Source organism: Nannobrachium achirus (genome assembly GCF_963921795.1).
Source record: "Nannobrachium achirus genome assembly, chromosome: 19".
Lineage (NCBI taxonomy): Eukaryota > Metazoa > Chordata > Actinopteri > Myctophiformes > Myctophidae > Nannobrachium > Nannobrachium achirus.
Genome location: NC_137826.1, coordinates 31,523,751 through 31,539,976, shown reverse-complemented (window position 1 = coordinate 31,539,976; position 16,226 = coordinate 31,523,751). Strand labels below are relative to the sequence as shown.

The 16,226-nt window shown below is 44.7% G+C and overlaps 2 protein-coding genes across 2 annotated transcripts; one reads left to right on the top strand and one right to left on the bottom strand.

Annotated features, from left to right (window-relative positions):
• Positions 1-1,690: 1,690 nt before the first annotated feature.
• Positions 1,691-3,281, top strand: kcnk12l (potassium channel, subfamily K, member 12 like; the record flags this gene model as incomplete). The annotated part of the gene is made up of 2 exons (XM_080749608.1): positions 1,691-2,069; positions 2,296-3,281. The coding sequence occupies exons 1-2, from the start codon at positions 1,727-1,729 to the stop codon at positions 3,279-3,281; spliced, it is 1,329 nt and encodes a 442-aa protein (XP_080605734.1). The 5' UTR covers positions 1,691-1,726.
• Positions 3,282-7,390: 4,109 nt separating this feature from the next.
• On the bottom strand, positions 7,391-13,701 carry ppm1nb (protein phosphatase, Mg2+/Mn2+ dependent, 1Nb (putative); the record flags this gene model as incomplete). Its single annotated transcript, XM_080749399.1, has 6 exons — positions 7,391-7,408; positions 7,584-7,647; positions 8,864-8,978; positions 9,787-9,904; positions 12,395-12,966; positions 13,293-13,701. The coding sequence occupies 6 exons, from the start codon at positions 13,699-13,701 to the stop codon at positions 7,391-7,393; spliced, it is 1,296 nt and encodes a 431-aa protein (XP_080605525.1).
• Positions 13,702-16,226: the final 2,525 nt, after the last annotated feature.

Genomic DNA, 16,226 nt, shown 5'->3' with positions numbered 1-16,226 from the left:
ATGGAACATTTGTGCTACTTTTTCACGACTTTAATTTACAAAAAGAAAAATAGAATATGGAGATACAAGGTTTTTGCCTGACAGCATCGATATCTAACTTCCACACCTGTTCACTCGGTCATTTAGTCATCAAAAGCTAAGCAGAAGAACTCCCTGCTCTCGCCTCCAAGATTAAAGGCAGAGCAGACTGAATAAAGAGACCATACTGTCCAAATCCACCCACACATCATCCACACCACGTCTCCCCTGTCATCTATGGCAGGGGTCTTCAACGTTTTCAGGCCAAGGGCCTGTCATCTGGCTCATTCTGCACAAAATGCCATAAAACATGAACACAGCTCCTGATTGCTGCGAAAACTTTGAACAGACAGTCACAGAAATCCAAGGAAGAACCTCCAACCCAAAGTTTTCACGCTGGCCTCATGGTGGCACTACAACAGCCCACTTAATGTTTCGGCCAATAGGCCAACTCTTGAAACATAGCTCTTACAATTAAATATTTTCCCCTTCAATTCTCACTCTTCATAGACCTACATTTTCCGCCATTTTCCGTTTTCTTGCAACTACAGATTTTGTCCAAAACTCAAACAAACCAGTACACATTACCTCTGGGGTCATGTGATCAAGATGTAAAAGTTTGATTTTTCAGATCCCATTCCGAGCAGCTATGACTGCCTACCAAAGTATGTGGTAAAGTGCATTATAAATAAAATCTAAATCTACAAAGTAACAAAAGTTTTCAAATAATTGTCGTAGAGTAAAAAGTGCTATAATTGCCTCTTAGATGTAGTGGAGTGGCCCAAGTAGGCCTACTGTATAAGTATTGGAAAAACTGACATGCTGAAATAATAATACATGTAGCCTACATAGTTTCTTTCCACCTGAATATACCAGCGTAGGTAGGCTACACTCAAAAGCAGAAGGCGCGCGGAGAGGGGAGGGGGGTGTCTATGAATGATGTCAATACTAAAGTGGACACATCAGACAGCCTCTCACTTAATAGAAAATAGACGCCTCCTCCCACTGGCCATTCTCCAGCAGATCTGTGATGCAAGCACAGCAGACCAGACGTTTTCATTCAATGGACTATTTCATCAACAGGTTTGTTTCAATCTTCTTTACATTGTCTCGATACTACTTTGTTAGATTGCAGATACACTGTAGATTTGTGATATTTATCAGACAAAACAATCTACTTCAAAGGTGAAATATGTATTGTTAATACAGAGATCATAAGACTTGCATTTTTACAGTTGTCATATTAGTTTTGCACTGGTCGGAGCAGACGGAGTAAATGGTGCGATTATACAGTATATAGCGCTTTTCTCCAAAGTGCTTTACAATGTGCATTACATTCAGATTCACATTCACACACCGATCTGCTCACCCCCACCTTCTTATCAGAAGCTGACAGGGGTTAAGTGTCTTGCTCAAGTAGTCACAGTAAATAAGTCTATAATTATGTATTCAAGAAAGGTATCTCATGTTCTCTCCACAGGCTACAGTGGCTTCAGAAACATGACAATGTCCATTTATCCATTCATCTAAATCAACATAGTGACTCACAGTTCCCCTAACAAGGAAAACGTCCACGCTGCGATGTCATCTTAAAGTACAGTATTATTTGAAAATGACTGATGGTCATCCTGTGACCGTAGTGTTTTGACCCTGTTGGTGGAGACAGTGCATGTTGGTGCAGTGGTCCACCTGGGCAGCTGCAGTCATCATGGCTCACAGGAGGAGTGGTGTCGGCTGCTGTTCCCGGCGGTCCATGAATGAAGATAATGCCCGCTTCTGCCTGCTCGCCGGCCTCATACTGCTCTACTTGCTGTGTGGAGCGGCCATCTTCTCTGCTCTGGAACACCCCTTTGAGCTGCACGCCCGTCACCTCTGGAAACAGCAGCTGGACAACTTCACCCAGCAGTACAGGGTCAGCCTGAGTGCCCTGCACACCCTGCTACGTCAGTATGAGCAGGCCAACGGAGCCGGGATAAGGGTGGACGCCCTGAGACCCCGCTGGGACTTCTCCGGGGCTTTCTATTTTGTAGGCACAGTGGTTTCCACCATTGGTGAGTGCCACAGCACATGATCTTTTCATTATCGCAGAGAAGAGTGTAGACAACAGTCTAGTCTACACTCAAACGAGTGTAGAGTAATTCAGTCATTACTTATAAATCTGAGACCTAATCGAAGTTTTAGTGCACTACTTAATAGAGCTCCAATCCATAGGCATCACACAGCATTTGCATTGTGACGCTGCAAAGTTAACATTGTTTTTATGTTCCTCTTTTCAAGGCTTCGGTATGACCACCCCAGCCACGATAGCCGGAAAGATATTCTTAATCTTCTATGGTCTCATTGGCTGTGCCGCCACCATCCTCTTCTTCAACCTGTTCCTTGAGAGGATCATCACCATGCTGGCCTATGTCATGCGCTGGTGTCACGAGCGCCGGCTGAGGACCTCTGGCGTGGGCGCGCTATCGGAGCGGAAGTCCGACGTGGAAGAGGACAGCCTGGAGGGATGGAAACCTTCCGTCTACTACGTGATGCTGATCCTGGGAGTTGCATCCGTGGTGATCGCGTGCAGCGCCTCCACACTCTACTGCTCCATGGAGGACTGGAGCTACGTGGACTCCCTCTACTTCTGCTTCGTGGCCTTCAGCACCATCGGCTTCGGGGACCTGGTGAGCAGCCAGCGGCAGCAGTACGAGGCCCCGGGCGCCTACCGCCTCGGGAATGGCCTTTTCATCTTCATGGGGGTGTGCTGCATCTATTCCCTGTTTAATGTCATCTCCATCGTCATCAAGCAAACGCTCAACTGGATCCTGGCCAGGCTGGCCTGCCCCATGTGGCACTGCTGCTGCGCCTGTCACTGCTGCCCCTGCCTCCCGCGCAAACGCCGCCCCCCGAGGCATCCGCCCGCGCAGCTGGGCCGCCGGCGCGTCAGATGCAATGCCGTGCAGCCCGTTCCGTCCCACTGCCCCGCAGGGCAACACCGCTACACAAACGCCTCAGTGGAGGTGGCGTGTGACAGTGAGACTGAGGCTGAAACAGCTGGTGACGGTGCATATGTGGGCCGGCGTCTGTCTGGGGAAATGATCTCAGTGAATGAGTTCATGGTGTCCAACAAGGTGTCTTTGGCTCTGCTGCAGAAGCAACTGAGCGACACGGCTCGCCATGGCCCACTGCAGAGCCACGTGCACCAAAATGGATTCTCTGGGGGTGTGGGTGCTTTTGCCATCATGAATAATCGCCTGCAGGAAACCAGTGTGGACAGGTAGTCCCCCGTCCCCCCCCCCCCCCCAACACACACACACACACACACACACACACACACACACACACACACACACAAAAGGGAAGAGCATGATCCTTTCTTCAATGGCGCTGTTTTCTGGAGGACATTGCTGTACATCTCTAAATCACTTTGGATTCTATATATCGTACCAAGATAAGACAAGTTGCTGTTATTTTTTTTCCCTTCAATGCTATTTGTTCAACACCAAAAGCAGGAAGCGACAGTATATGTGGATATACAGTATATGTGGATACTAGCAGACCTGCATCTTATATTCTTTTCTACACCAGTGTTTCTAAACATCATGGATTCCAGGCATTCATCAGATAAGTCTTTTTCTGTGGGCAGACAGGATAGACAGATGCATATAATTTGCAGAACATCATTGTGAAGAGGGGTTTGATATCCTGAAGTGATTGGCTCATAAGCCATTGGCTCACAGGCAATCAGATAGAGGAAGCAATGAAGGGCCTCTTGAAAAGGAAAGCTGATTTAAGAGCGCTGTAGATGTTCCTGTGAGATCCTCAAAAACCAAGGCCTGAATAGTCAGTATGAGTGAATGTACAAGCCTATGCATAATGTGCATTTGCCTCCTCAATCGTTAAAAGACACAAGTCCTCTTACACACCTTGATGAATATGCATTGTATTGGAATTGTATTTTCAAATTAAAAAGAAAGCTCATATTAACCACTTGAAACCTATAGACTTGGACCTGAATTGGCTCCGGAGGCGCACTCACGTATTAGTTTGTATTGGCCAGTGCGCTCTGGGTGACCAGTGCTGTATATGTTACCGGATGTTTGGGTAACTCAGGACGTTCTATGTAAGAGCGCTTGTTTTGTCGTTCACCACACACCAATCACCACCAGGTGGCGACGACAGCCCATAGAGTTATAATGCGACAGCCATTCACTAGTGAAGGCGCTGACGTCACTCGTTTGCGACTCTTTCTTTATTTACTAGCCTAGCCTAGCCTAGCCTAGCCTAGCCATTAGCTCCATTGTAGTCACTTGGACAGGGCGTTTATCGTGGGCTTGCCCAGGCCTTACGGCCTGGGCATAAATATAACGATTGCATTCACCACGGCTTCGTACCACCGCAGGTGCGAGTGGCCGCGAAGAGCGGGCCAGGGCCGCGCGGCCAGCGGAGCGCCGCGCGGCCCTGGCCCGCTCTTCGCGGCCACTCGCACCTGCGGTGCTCGGGGGCGAAGAGCAGGACCAAGGTCCGCTGGCCTGCGCGCCGCTTGCAATGTCGTGGACAATCGAGCGGCTCCGTTCCGCCCCGTGCTGCACGACGAGTGCTCCGTTTCTCGACCGTCCTGTTTCTCTAACAAACCGTGACATATATACAAGGCATAATCCTTTCAGACTAGCGACTGGTGGACTGGTGCTAGTCATCAGCGCGTCATCAGCAAGAACAAGGGTTTCCGAATCGAAACCAATGAAGCCGAACAAGCGGCCGTTGTTGTTGGCTTCACTGCTGTAATCTTTACCTTCTTAAACGCTCTCAAACTTAGTTTTTGTGGCACGGAATTTACTTTTAACATATTTTAGGATAGTATTTAGTTGTTTGAACGTCATAAGTGCAACCTGATAGTATAAATTTGTCATTTCTAGTTTCTCATCAACACCAAATCTCTTTGCGAAAAATAGACGATCTAAAGGCTCACAACACGTCGCAATGCCCTGCATGTCAGCAAATCTGCTATTTTTGGCTAATGTTCCCCCAAGAATATGGATGCTGGGGTTCAAAAATAAATAAATCCTCTTAATCTGTTGATGGCTTCCGATCTTTGGACACAGGACAACATCAGAACATTTTAACAATCATTAGAGTTCTTCTTTAGTGGTATTCTAAATAATGAACACTTCTGTCAAAAGGTGGAATTATGGAATAGATGTTAGTTACTGTAAATTGTAGATCCAGCAGTTAGTCAAATAATCTTTATTCAGGCTGATAACAACCACAACTCTTAACATGTAACGTCTATACATAGAATGCAAGGTCACTGGTCATTCCAAACATAACAATACAGTAAGATGTTTATAAACCTTATGGCCTCTCTATTTCTGATCTATAGGATCTGTCCCAGTCACCAAATGTTCAAAATACTTAGATACTGTACTCATTTACATACAACAATAAGGCAGCACAGTACGGATCATCCATAACCATTTGAACTACAGGGACCATAAAGGTAGGGTAAGTGATATTTTTTTGTTTAAAACAAACACGTTTTTGTTACAAGGTTACTTAGAGGTGACACATTTTCAGCCAATCAGGAGAGAGTATGCATTTCAGCGTAATATTTATAGTGTTACATTTCCAATTTTGTCTGCTAATTTATTTGCATCATCACTTCCAATCAGGGACGTGCTGGGCCCCTGTTTCAGCCCGGGAAAAAGAGTTGGAGAGGCCCTCATTGCGCGCTATAGAGAGAGATCTCTCTATAGCGCTGCTGCTACTCAAAGATTTGCCATTTCAGATCATGACAAGTGACAAGCCAGTGGGCCAATTACATGAGTTATATTTCATTGTTGTCGGGTGGAAACCTTGTATGTCCAAAACCGTTTGTTTTGTATTTATCATTTTAAAAATGATTTAAACTAGTGAAAACAGACGATCTACAAGCACACAACGCCTTGCACCGCGAGGCGTTGTGTGCTTGTAGATCTGCTGTTTTCACTACTTTTGTGCGACAGCCTTGTATGATGAAGCAGGGCTTTGCTTTGAAAAAAAAAAAGGTTTCTGCCCGACAGTGACGATTTACTTTGTTGGCCGCCCAGCCCCCAAAATGGAACGAAGGACGACATTTTATTTTTATTTTTTTCCTAATGGCCGGCCTGGAATGAACCGGCCGTTCGGGAGTTGCCCCGCTTTTCCCAATGGCCAGCACGTCCCTGCTTCCAATGTCACTTGTTTATTCTGTATCCTGTCTGAATCTCTATCCTGATTGGATAAAATTGGTATCCTGGCCTGAAAATGCATTTTATGTTTAATAAATAGCTGGAGAGACATGGAGACTCCTGTTACTGAACAAACACCCTATAGCAATGATACTATCAGAATATAGAGCTATTTAACACTTATTTTATCCAAAGAAAATTACTTACCCTACCTTTGTTTGAAGGACCTTACATGGATGCCTACTAAATATTTAATACTGATATACTGCATGTTTTAACTTTTCTTTGCGATTACAACAACATTGGGAAAGATTTCTACGCATATTCCCCCAGGTACCCCAAATAGACTTAATTGCACTGTAAACTTGAAAAATCATGTTGCTGAAGTTCATCATGTCAAAACCTTGTTTTATGTCTAAGTCATGTCTCATGTGTACAGCCTCTCTTTTCTAACACTATACTGAGCCTGTTTTTCTCAAAAATAGAGTTTGCGGACAAATGTTATATAAGTAGAGCCCTCTCTGAATATTTGCAATACAAAAAAATATTTTGGCATCCTTAGAAAGTTTACAATCTCATCTTCAAGTTGCTCAAAAAAGGTGTTTTCCGTGATATCTGACTGATTTCAGTAGAACATGTCACATGTTATTATCAAGAACAAGTTAACAAGTGACACTGAGGGTGCCATCCTTTTAATATTAGTCAATTTGTGAGCCAAGACAAAACACCTTCCCTGCCTGGTTAACAAGAGGCGAGCAGACCAAATTTAAACATTTAATAATCGAATACTATTTTTACAATATCAACCTGAAATACAATGCCACATAGTGATAAAAAATACTTTTGTTTTCACATTATAGCTGAGACACAGTCACCTACGGTAGTAAAAATGTGAATTGATCTCCATATAATTTGTTCTTTGAATATGAGGCAGCGAGTTGTTGCTGGGCCATTTCTCTACGCAAGCCAAAATATTCTTCCTTGTTGTATAAATATAAAATGTGTCAGACTTTGCCACACTTATATTTGTTGTAGGCCTATTTGTTATGATAGGTTGTTGCTTGGCTCAGGTGGTGGGACACAAAAAGCTTCTTACCCCCTTTCAAATTGCACACATAAAGTTCTAGTACTGACATTATTTATACTCCATGTGGATCCTTGGAGATTAATCCTCAATGGATTTTTCAAGATCCACCCAAACCCTAGGGGAATAAAGGAAGTAATCAGTAAATATATCATCACACGCACGCACACGCGCATGCGCACACACACACACACACACACACACACACACACACACACACACACACACACACACACACACACACACACACACACACACACACACACACACACAGTATAATGATATTTACTTACATTGGTTGGTGTGGGCCTATATGTCTCTCTCTTCTGATAATAAGCTGAAATTATGCAGTTCCTCCTGTAAGGCAAAAAGTGACATTATGTAATTTATCCATAAACCTCTTCATATCATGCACACGCATGCAAAGACAATTTTCCTAACTGTTTCGATCCGACCCTCAAGTGAAAGAGGTAACTTTCTTGATCTCTGAAGATCAAGTTTGATCCTTTTGATGAGTTTACCATAGTTCTCCTTATGGATTGAACTAAGACTAAGAGAGTGAGAAATTACAACGTCTAAATAATAATGACTTAGAACTGCACTCTGCCGGGGTGCCAAGCAGAGCGCGCCACGAGGTGTGCGCTGCTGGCCTCATTGGATGTTAATGTAGACATTACCAAGAACGCTCTTATATACCAAACTCTGCTGACATCACCAGGAATGCTGGTCCCTTATTGGCAGTTAATGATGAGACACTGACATACATACTGTACATACATTCCCACTCCCCCATTGAACTCAATGCAGGACTTTTTTTGATTTGACATACATACAGTACATACATTTCCAGAATCCCAGCCATTTCATGGCTACGGTCTTCAAAAAGGGGAGACACCTACATACATACATACATACATACATACATACATACATACATACATACATACCCAGCCGATTACAGGACTTGCATGCTCTATAGTAATTATTATCAGCCAAATAATAGCTGATGGGTGAAGCTCTGCAATATCTTGCCATCTATAAGTCTTTCACCCTGCGTTCATAAGCACTCATCCTGAGCATGCCGAGTACCATGGTCCGCCTGGGCCACTCGAACTACATGTTTGTTTACTGTGTAAGGCCTTTACTATAGCATATAGCCCTACACAGATCCCCCAGAGGGCATAATGAATCTCTGTGTGGGACATCGATTGATGGGTGATGCCATATTATTGGTTGAAATTGATTGGCATCTAATTGCTGATATAAGCACTGCTGTTTTAGTTTTTTGACAGGAAGCAGTCCTACACTCATGATTGGACTTATGATGTAAAATACAAAAAACTAAATAGAAAAGCATATTTCAAACATTGCGCAGAAGGTGTGCGGCAGTTCCGGCGCAGCAGCCGAGTGTGATCTACAAGCTCACAGCGGTTGCATCTGCGACGCGACGTGAGCTTGTATGTCTGCTGTTCTCCGGATGTGTCCCACACATAACTCTATAGGAAATTCTCCTGGAAACAGGTGGATAAAACACTATACAACAATAATAGACAAACAATGTTTATTCTCTTACTTGCTTTGTATGCCTCCCCCTGGTGGTAGTCCAGGGATGACAGTGGATGCTAGAACTGTGAGGACAGATAGTAGGTCAGGCTCTTCCCCAGTGGCACTCAGCTCCTCATAAATCTCTATTAGAGGGTCATTAACAAAACATAAGAGCAAGTTAGGGAGACAGGCTTTAAAATGTTAGCGGGGATGAATTGCTAAAACAGTAGAGGCTTAATAGTAATGCATCAATTCATTCTTGCAAATTCTAAATAAATGGATAAACTTTCTTAAACATTGTTACACATAGGAGGCCTACACTGAAACGATCTGAAACAGTGAAACAACACGTTACATTAACATTTAAGTTGACAATTCATTTCAGGATGTATGGTGATCAGGCCTGTCACAAGGACTATATAATATAGCCTAATTGCAATTATTACATTGTTGTACGTTGAAAAATGTCCATCCATTTTCTAATAGCCGATCTGATCCACAAGTTTACAACGCAAACTTTGCATTGCGATGCTTTGTAAGCTTGTAGATCCGCTATTTCCTCTATATTTAGTACAAAGTTATTACATTTGTGAGTCATTTCTTCATCTGCCCAGTGAAAGTGTTGGTCACAAAGCCAAAAGCCAAACAGAAATGTCATTTTTATTTATGTTCCAACATTCAAAGCCAAAAACGCAATTAAATCATTAATTAAGTAGCCTAATCGCAATTTGTGTGAGAATTCCTGGAGCAATTGATCTGAATTTTCACACTGGCATTGACCATTACCATATGCGCCCGTTTTGCGAGGGGTCGCACGTGCGGGTGAGGGTGCTCATAATAGGTATGGACTAGTAAAGTTAAATGTCATGATTGTGATAGCCCTAGTGGTGTTTGATAATGGCCCCAATGTTGTACCAGAGCCCCCACAGAGTGGCCCCCACATGTCTGCACCTGCTACTTTGGATTCCAGCAAGTCCTCGAGCTCAGCCTCCTGGTGTAATGCCTCTGCTGAGAGCTGGGGGGCACCAGGAAAGCACAGCAGGATGATGCTAATGTTGTCCAAGCTCCCCTGTGAAGAACAAGTTAAAAGGAGCATGGGTGCCCTGGCTGTCCTCACAGCAGCCTACAGTAGTATGTGATGTGATGCATGTGATGTCAGCATATCGTCGCTGTCGGGTGGAAACCTTGTATCTCCAAAACCGTTTGTTTTGCATTTATCATTTAAAAAAATGATTTAAAATAGTGAAATCAGCCGATCCGTTGTGTGCTTGTAGATCTGCTAGATTTGCCAGATGTATTAATACGGATCTTCATGTATGGAGAGCCGTGCTCATACACATAATAATGGATTGCATTTGTATGTGCTTTCCTAAGCAAGTTGCGAACTCAAAGCGCTTTACTGTACAATGGTCCATTCATTCATACATTGGAAATTGAAGCTGCGAACTGTCAACACCAGCGTCCTCACTTCCCACATTCACACACCAATAATGGCAACTGGCGAGGTAACACCATTGGAGGCAACACGGGGTTCAGTGTCTTGCCCAAAGACACTTCGACATGTTGACAGGAGGAGCCGGGATTTGACACGCTCTGATATCACTGTGATGTCAGGGGAACCACACTAACAGATTCCCTTTTATGGAGATCCCTGATGTCATCAATATTAAACCCATATCTAACAGGACTTCATATGGGAATGCCCATATATGGAGGCAACATCGGGAACATACCACACTACAGCCCATATCTGTGTGGCTGGTTCTACAGACAGGGATCTCCATATATGGGCATAAAAGGGATTGTATGTATGATGTCAGATGTCATAGACGTCATAGGAATTTCACATAACGATTAACTGAGTAAGCATGTTTGGGGTCTCACAGCGTATCTCCAAATAGAGTACAAGGGATCTCCATATATGGGTACCAGAGGTCTCCATATATGGTTAACTGGTCTGATATACATCACTGGCCAGATGGCCAAGACATGGCGCGACCTCGCCCCCTCAGCCGTCTTACTGGATAGTATTAACAGAGCTTGCGACTAAATAATAACTACATTGTATTTTTTCCATTTCCTGAAAAGTAACAGTTTTGGACATTCAAGGTTTCCACCCAACAGCAACGATATTACACACGATTTCAATCTTTTGATGAGTGAACTTTGGTAGAATCCCCCTCAGTTGTACTGTACAAACGATAAAAGATGTAGCCTGGCAAGCCAGCCCTGATACTGTGCTCACTCATTCCTTCCCCAGTATCAGGTCTTGACTCAGGCCTATAGGCACCGAGTATGAGAAATCAGAAAATGATTGGGGCCAATCAGTGACTTCGTTTCAACTGCTGTCCGCACAACAAGTGAAAAGCTTCCCCTGATTGGTCCATGTGTTGGACGGTGACGTAGAATACATGCTGCAGCATTTTCAAAACAACAATGGCTGCCCTCGATGCAACAAGTATAACAGTTAATGCTGAAACGATAAAACAAGCAAAAAGTGAAGTTGTTCCAGAGTTAGAAACAATTACAACAATTAAAAAGGAACAGGAGTATGCGCTAGCGGAGTTCATCGGCCGAAAAGATGTGTTTGCCGTTCTTCCGACTTGCTGCACTGTGATGTCGTCAGATGTTTTGCTACGCTGATTGGTTAGAGGAGTCTGTCTGTCAAGGCAAATACTCCCGCCCACTTCTCAAGCTGCCTATAGGTCAGACTCATATTGTGGGAAGGAACGAATGAGTGAATGCACAGTATGAGGCTGGCTTGCCAGGCTATAAAAGATGGACTTGTCCATGTGGGATTCTTTTCACTCTCAGAGATAAATGAACACTGAGTATTTTACTGAGTATTGACATTACCACTGGTCTCCCAAAGACCCAGCGGAACCATAGGATTGGCCAAAGCTGTAAATGAGGCATTGAAGTGTGGGAAAGATAGTGATGTTTTCAGGTCAATGTGCATGTCCAAGCTGAGGGCTTGTTATTACATAACAGTGTGACATGAGACATACAGTAACAGTCAATTCATTATATAATTGAACCTAATGCACTACCATAACAACCCAGTTTAAAATGCCAGATTATTAATCTACCAAATAAATATTACTTTAACAATGAGAGGGTCCATTTTGTATACATTTATGTGTGTATTATTGCTACCGTCAGGTCGCAAGTTAATATGAAAACCTCCACAGGCTGTCTGTCAGTCCCTCCGTCTGTCCGTCTGTCCGTCACGTCACATTTGTCCCTACTCTTATCTCCGGCACTATGCCTAGCTTTGCTGGCTTTGGTGGCTGAATGTTAACCTCTATGCCTAAACCTAACCCAAACCCTAACCCTAATATCAGTAACCCTGACGCTGGTGAGTATCTAACCTGCCGACACGGGTGAATGTCAACCTCTATGCCTAAACCTAACCCAAACCTTAACCCTAACCTCAGTAACCGTGACGCGGATGAGTAGCTAACCTGCCAATGCTGGTTGTCGAAAGAATGACACATCGAAAGAGCGAGATTTCCCCCTTTAGGCCTACAGTGTACCAGTGACAGGAAGAGGTTCTGACCTTATAGAGACAGAGGTCGATGACCTGAGCGCAGACATCCCTCAGGTCAGTGCAGACGCGCAGCCGGCTGTGGATGAAGGCACACAGCTCCTCGTTGGAGATCATGTCCCACACCCCGTCACAGGCCAGCACCAAGAACTCGTCCGCAGGCGACCGCTCCACTACGTACACCTCCGGCTCCGGAGAGACCATCTGTTGGTTGGCGAGTCGGTTCTCCGCGCCCTTGTAGCTGAAGTCCCCCAGGGCACGGGACACGGCCAGGGAACCGTTGATCCGCTGGAGGGACACCGAGCCGCCTGCGCTCTCGATGCGCTCCCTCTCCAGAGGGCTGTAAGGTTTGTGGTCCTCGGTGGAGAAGCACACCTGCCCGGACCGGCACAGTAAGGCCCGCGAGTCGCCGCAGTTGGCAAAGTAGATGTAGCACGGCGAGATGAGCGTGGACACCACGGTGGTGCCCCCTTTCTCCCAGCCCTCTCGCCGTGCAACAGTGTGCAGGTGCTTGTCTGTTTGCAGGAAGCCTTCTATGATGCCGCCTCTTACTCTCCCTGGGTCATCCTCTGGCCCCATTCCACCTAAGTGAACAAAAAGTCTATTAACTTATGGCAAAGAGTCCAGTGACTGCTATATCTTATCGTTAAGATAAGAGATACAATTAGCAAAACATAATAGACAATTAATGATGATATTGAATTCTCAACTAATGTTGATTACTGTATTTATTGATTTCATGTTAGAATGAGAACAAAAGGATAGTGTGTGTGTGTGTGTGTGTGTGTGTGTGTGTGTGTGTGTGTGTGTGTGTGTGTGTGTGTGTGTGTGTGTGTGTGTGTGTGTGTGTGTGTGTGTGTGTGTGTGTGTGTGTGTGTGTGTGTGTGTGTGGAGGGGGGGTGTATTTCACCTGTAGACAGGATTTGACTCAGCAGGTGCTGGGAGCAGTACTGTGCTACACTACTGCCTGCATGCCCATCAAACACAGCAAAGAAGCTCCAGCCTGCCAGCTCGCCACCCAGCTGTGGAACGCAGTTGTGGAAGTCCTCCATGTTGGCCCTCCAGCCCTGCATGCTGCCCAGGGCGTAGGTCAGGCCCCAGCGAGAGCAGCCCTCCTCGGTCAGTTTATCCAGAACAGGATGGTCCAGGTAGGGGCTCGGAATGGCCTCCTCTCCCTCTCCATCCCTGGACTGCCCCCCCTCCCCTACTGCGCCTCCACGCCCCCCCTTGAAGAAAGAGCTGACCCTCTTCTCTGTCTCTTTCGCCAGCTGCCGCATGAACGCGGGCATCTCCACACTGCCCTTCCTGGAGGTTCTCATGGCTCCTGTGTGCGAAGGCTGCCGTGTGTGAGTCTTCTTCCCGTCGGTGGCAGCTAGGGGCCTGGTTCAGGCCTGATGCTATAGGCCTGTGTGTCGTGTGCGTAGAGCCCTGCTGCTCCAGGTCTCAAAGCATGGCTGACTGACCTGATGGATGCTGTCCGTGATGGCTGTACACCAGCCTCTTCCTGCTCATCTCTCTCTCTCTCTCTCTCTCTCTCTCTCTCCGTCTCTCTCCTCCCGTCGCTCTCAGCCGAGATGCTCACTGATCAGAGCTCTGCTTTGACTCATCCTTCAGCCTCTTCTTCTCCTCTGCTTTGTCCCTCTTCTATTTTACCCTCTCCCTCTCTTTTTCATAGCCGTTTCCTTCTTTCACCAGCTCTCCTCTAGTCTTGTTGTTTTCCCTGTCCCCCCCACGTGTGATTGGACGGCTATTTATGTGCACCAATCCCTGAGCAGCATGGAGCTCTACACTGTCATGAGCAAGCAATCTCTCTCCACCGTTTTTGCTTGGCTCCCACCCGCTCTGCTCTGCAGCAATCCTGCCCCTCCCACATCTATCTCTGTTAATCTCAGCTCTTTGCTCGCTCTGGATTACCGAGCATCTCCCGTGGATTACAGCACTGTCAGGTGTTTATCCACGTACATAGAAATGAGTGATGGAGGGAAGACGAGAGAAAAACACCAATGGTGTGGGGGCGGGTTTATTCTTCTAGAATTAATAGGTTCTACGGTTATGAACGATGTTGCAAATCAGGACTGTTTTTGAAGCCCTATAGACTCAATAAATAAATAAATAAATAAATAAATACATACATAAATAAATAAATACATAAATACATAAATACATAAATAAATAAATATGTTTGTGTGTTTGTGTCTGTGTCTTTTTGAAATACACACACACACACACACACACACACACACACACACACACACACACACACACACACACACACACACACACACACACAGTATATATATGGGTCTTCAATAGGGTGTCGGGACCCCTAGGGGGTCCTCAGAGTTATTACTATACTATTCTGAGGGGAACATTGGCCAAAAATAGAAGATCTACAAGCACACAACACTTCACGCTGCGTTAACTTGTGAGCTTGTAAATGGGAAAAAAAATATATAAAAAAAATTATAATAGGTTCGGCGTGGAGGGAAAAAAGAGCAGACCAAGTACAGAGCCAACGGTCAAGTTTACAAATGATTGAGGGTTCAAGTGGTTAAATGTCTGAAAACACACGTTTAACATGAATACAATATCTGGTGGGGGGTCCCTGCTTCATCTCTCTCTCAGCTAGGGGATCCTTGACCTGAACATCTTTGAAGACCCCTGGCCTGCATAAAGATGTTCACACATATTTTAAAATAAATTGGATATATGAATGTGTATAATGACTATAATCATGTTATTATATATTTTTTAAACACTAGGCCAATGCCCGTTTGGAAAGATGTGCATTGGTAACGATGCCCGTTGTGTTGTTCGGTTATGCAATGCCCGTTGTGTTGTTCAGTTATGCAATATCTGTTGTACCTGTTGTCAGACTATATTGCATTACCCATTATCATAGTCCTTGGAGGGCGGTCTATGACATCTGTACTATCAGGGCTGGATTAACCATTGGGCCTGTGGGGCCATTGCCAGGGACCCTTGGCTCTCAGGGGCCCTTGGGGGAATTGGGCCGTGTGGTCATTGACAATTTACTATTAAATGTATACGTTAATTAAAAATCAAATGTGTGGGCCCCTCCTCTGTTGTCTACATGTGCTTTCTTGGCCCACAGATGATCATCATGGCTTAAAATCCGAGCTGGGTAGTGCGCGTCGGTAGGGAGGGGGGGTTATGGTGGAGGGGCCCTAAAAAGTTTAATTATCGACCAGGGGCCCTCGCAGGGCTTAATCCGTTCCTGAGTTGCCTAGTGATCTGACTTTCAGCAGAGAGGTTTCATATTCAAACCCCAGTCTACCTGTAGTTTGATGATGGAGTACTTTGGAATGTTCTTTGTAAAGATATGCAGCATGAGTAACTTGAAATGTCTTTCAAAATGTATTGGGCACCCAAAGTACTTGTGTTTGGGTGGCTTAGTTGGAAAAGCTCTTGACTCATTGTCAAAAGGTTATGGGATCAAATTCCAACATCGGCACCTTTGCATCTGAGCAGTTGACTTTGACGGTTTGATTTTTCTCTCCTTTAAATGTCCATTGTCATTGACAATGCATTGGGCGCTTAAAGTTAAATATTTCAAAAACTACAAATTATTTCAAAGTAAAAGTCTCAAGCATGCATGTCCACAGTAAGGTTAAATTTTAAATTGTGATTTCACTTTGAAATGTTTTGTAGTTTTCGAAATAATTAACCTTTAAAACCCACATCTGATAACTTTGGCATCTCGCTGTTCCTTCATACTTTAACTTAGCGACTTGATTCAAAATTCAAGAATTCCACCTTACTGTGGACATATATGGTTGAGAGTTTTACTTTGAAATAATTTGTAGTTTTTGAAATATTTAAC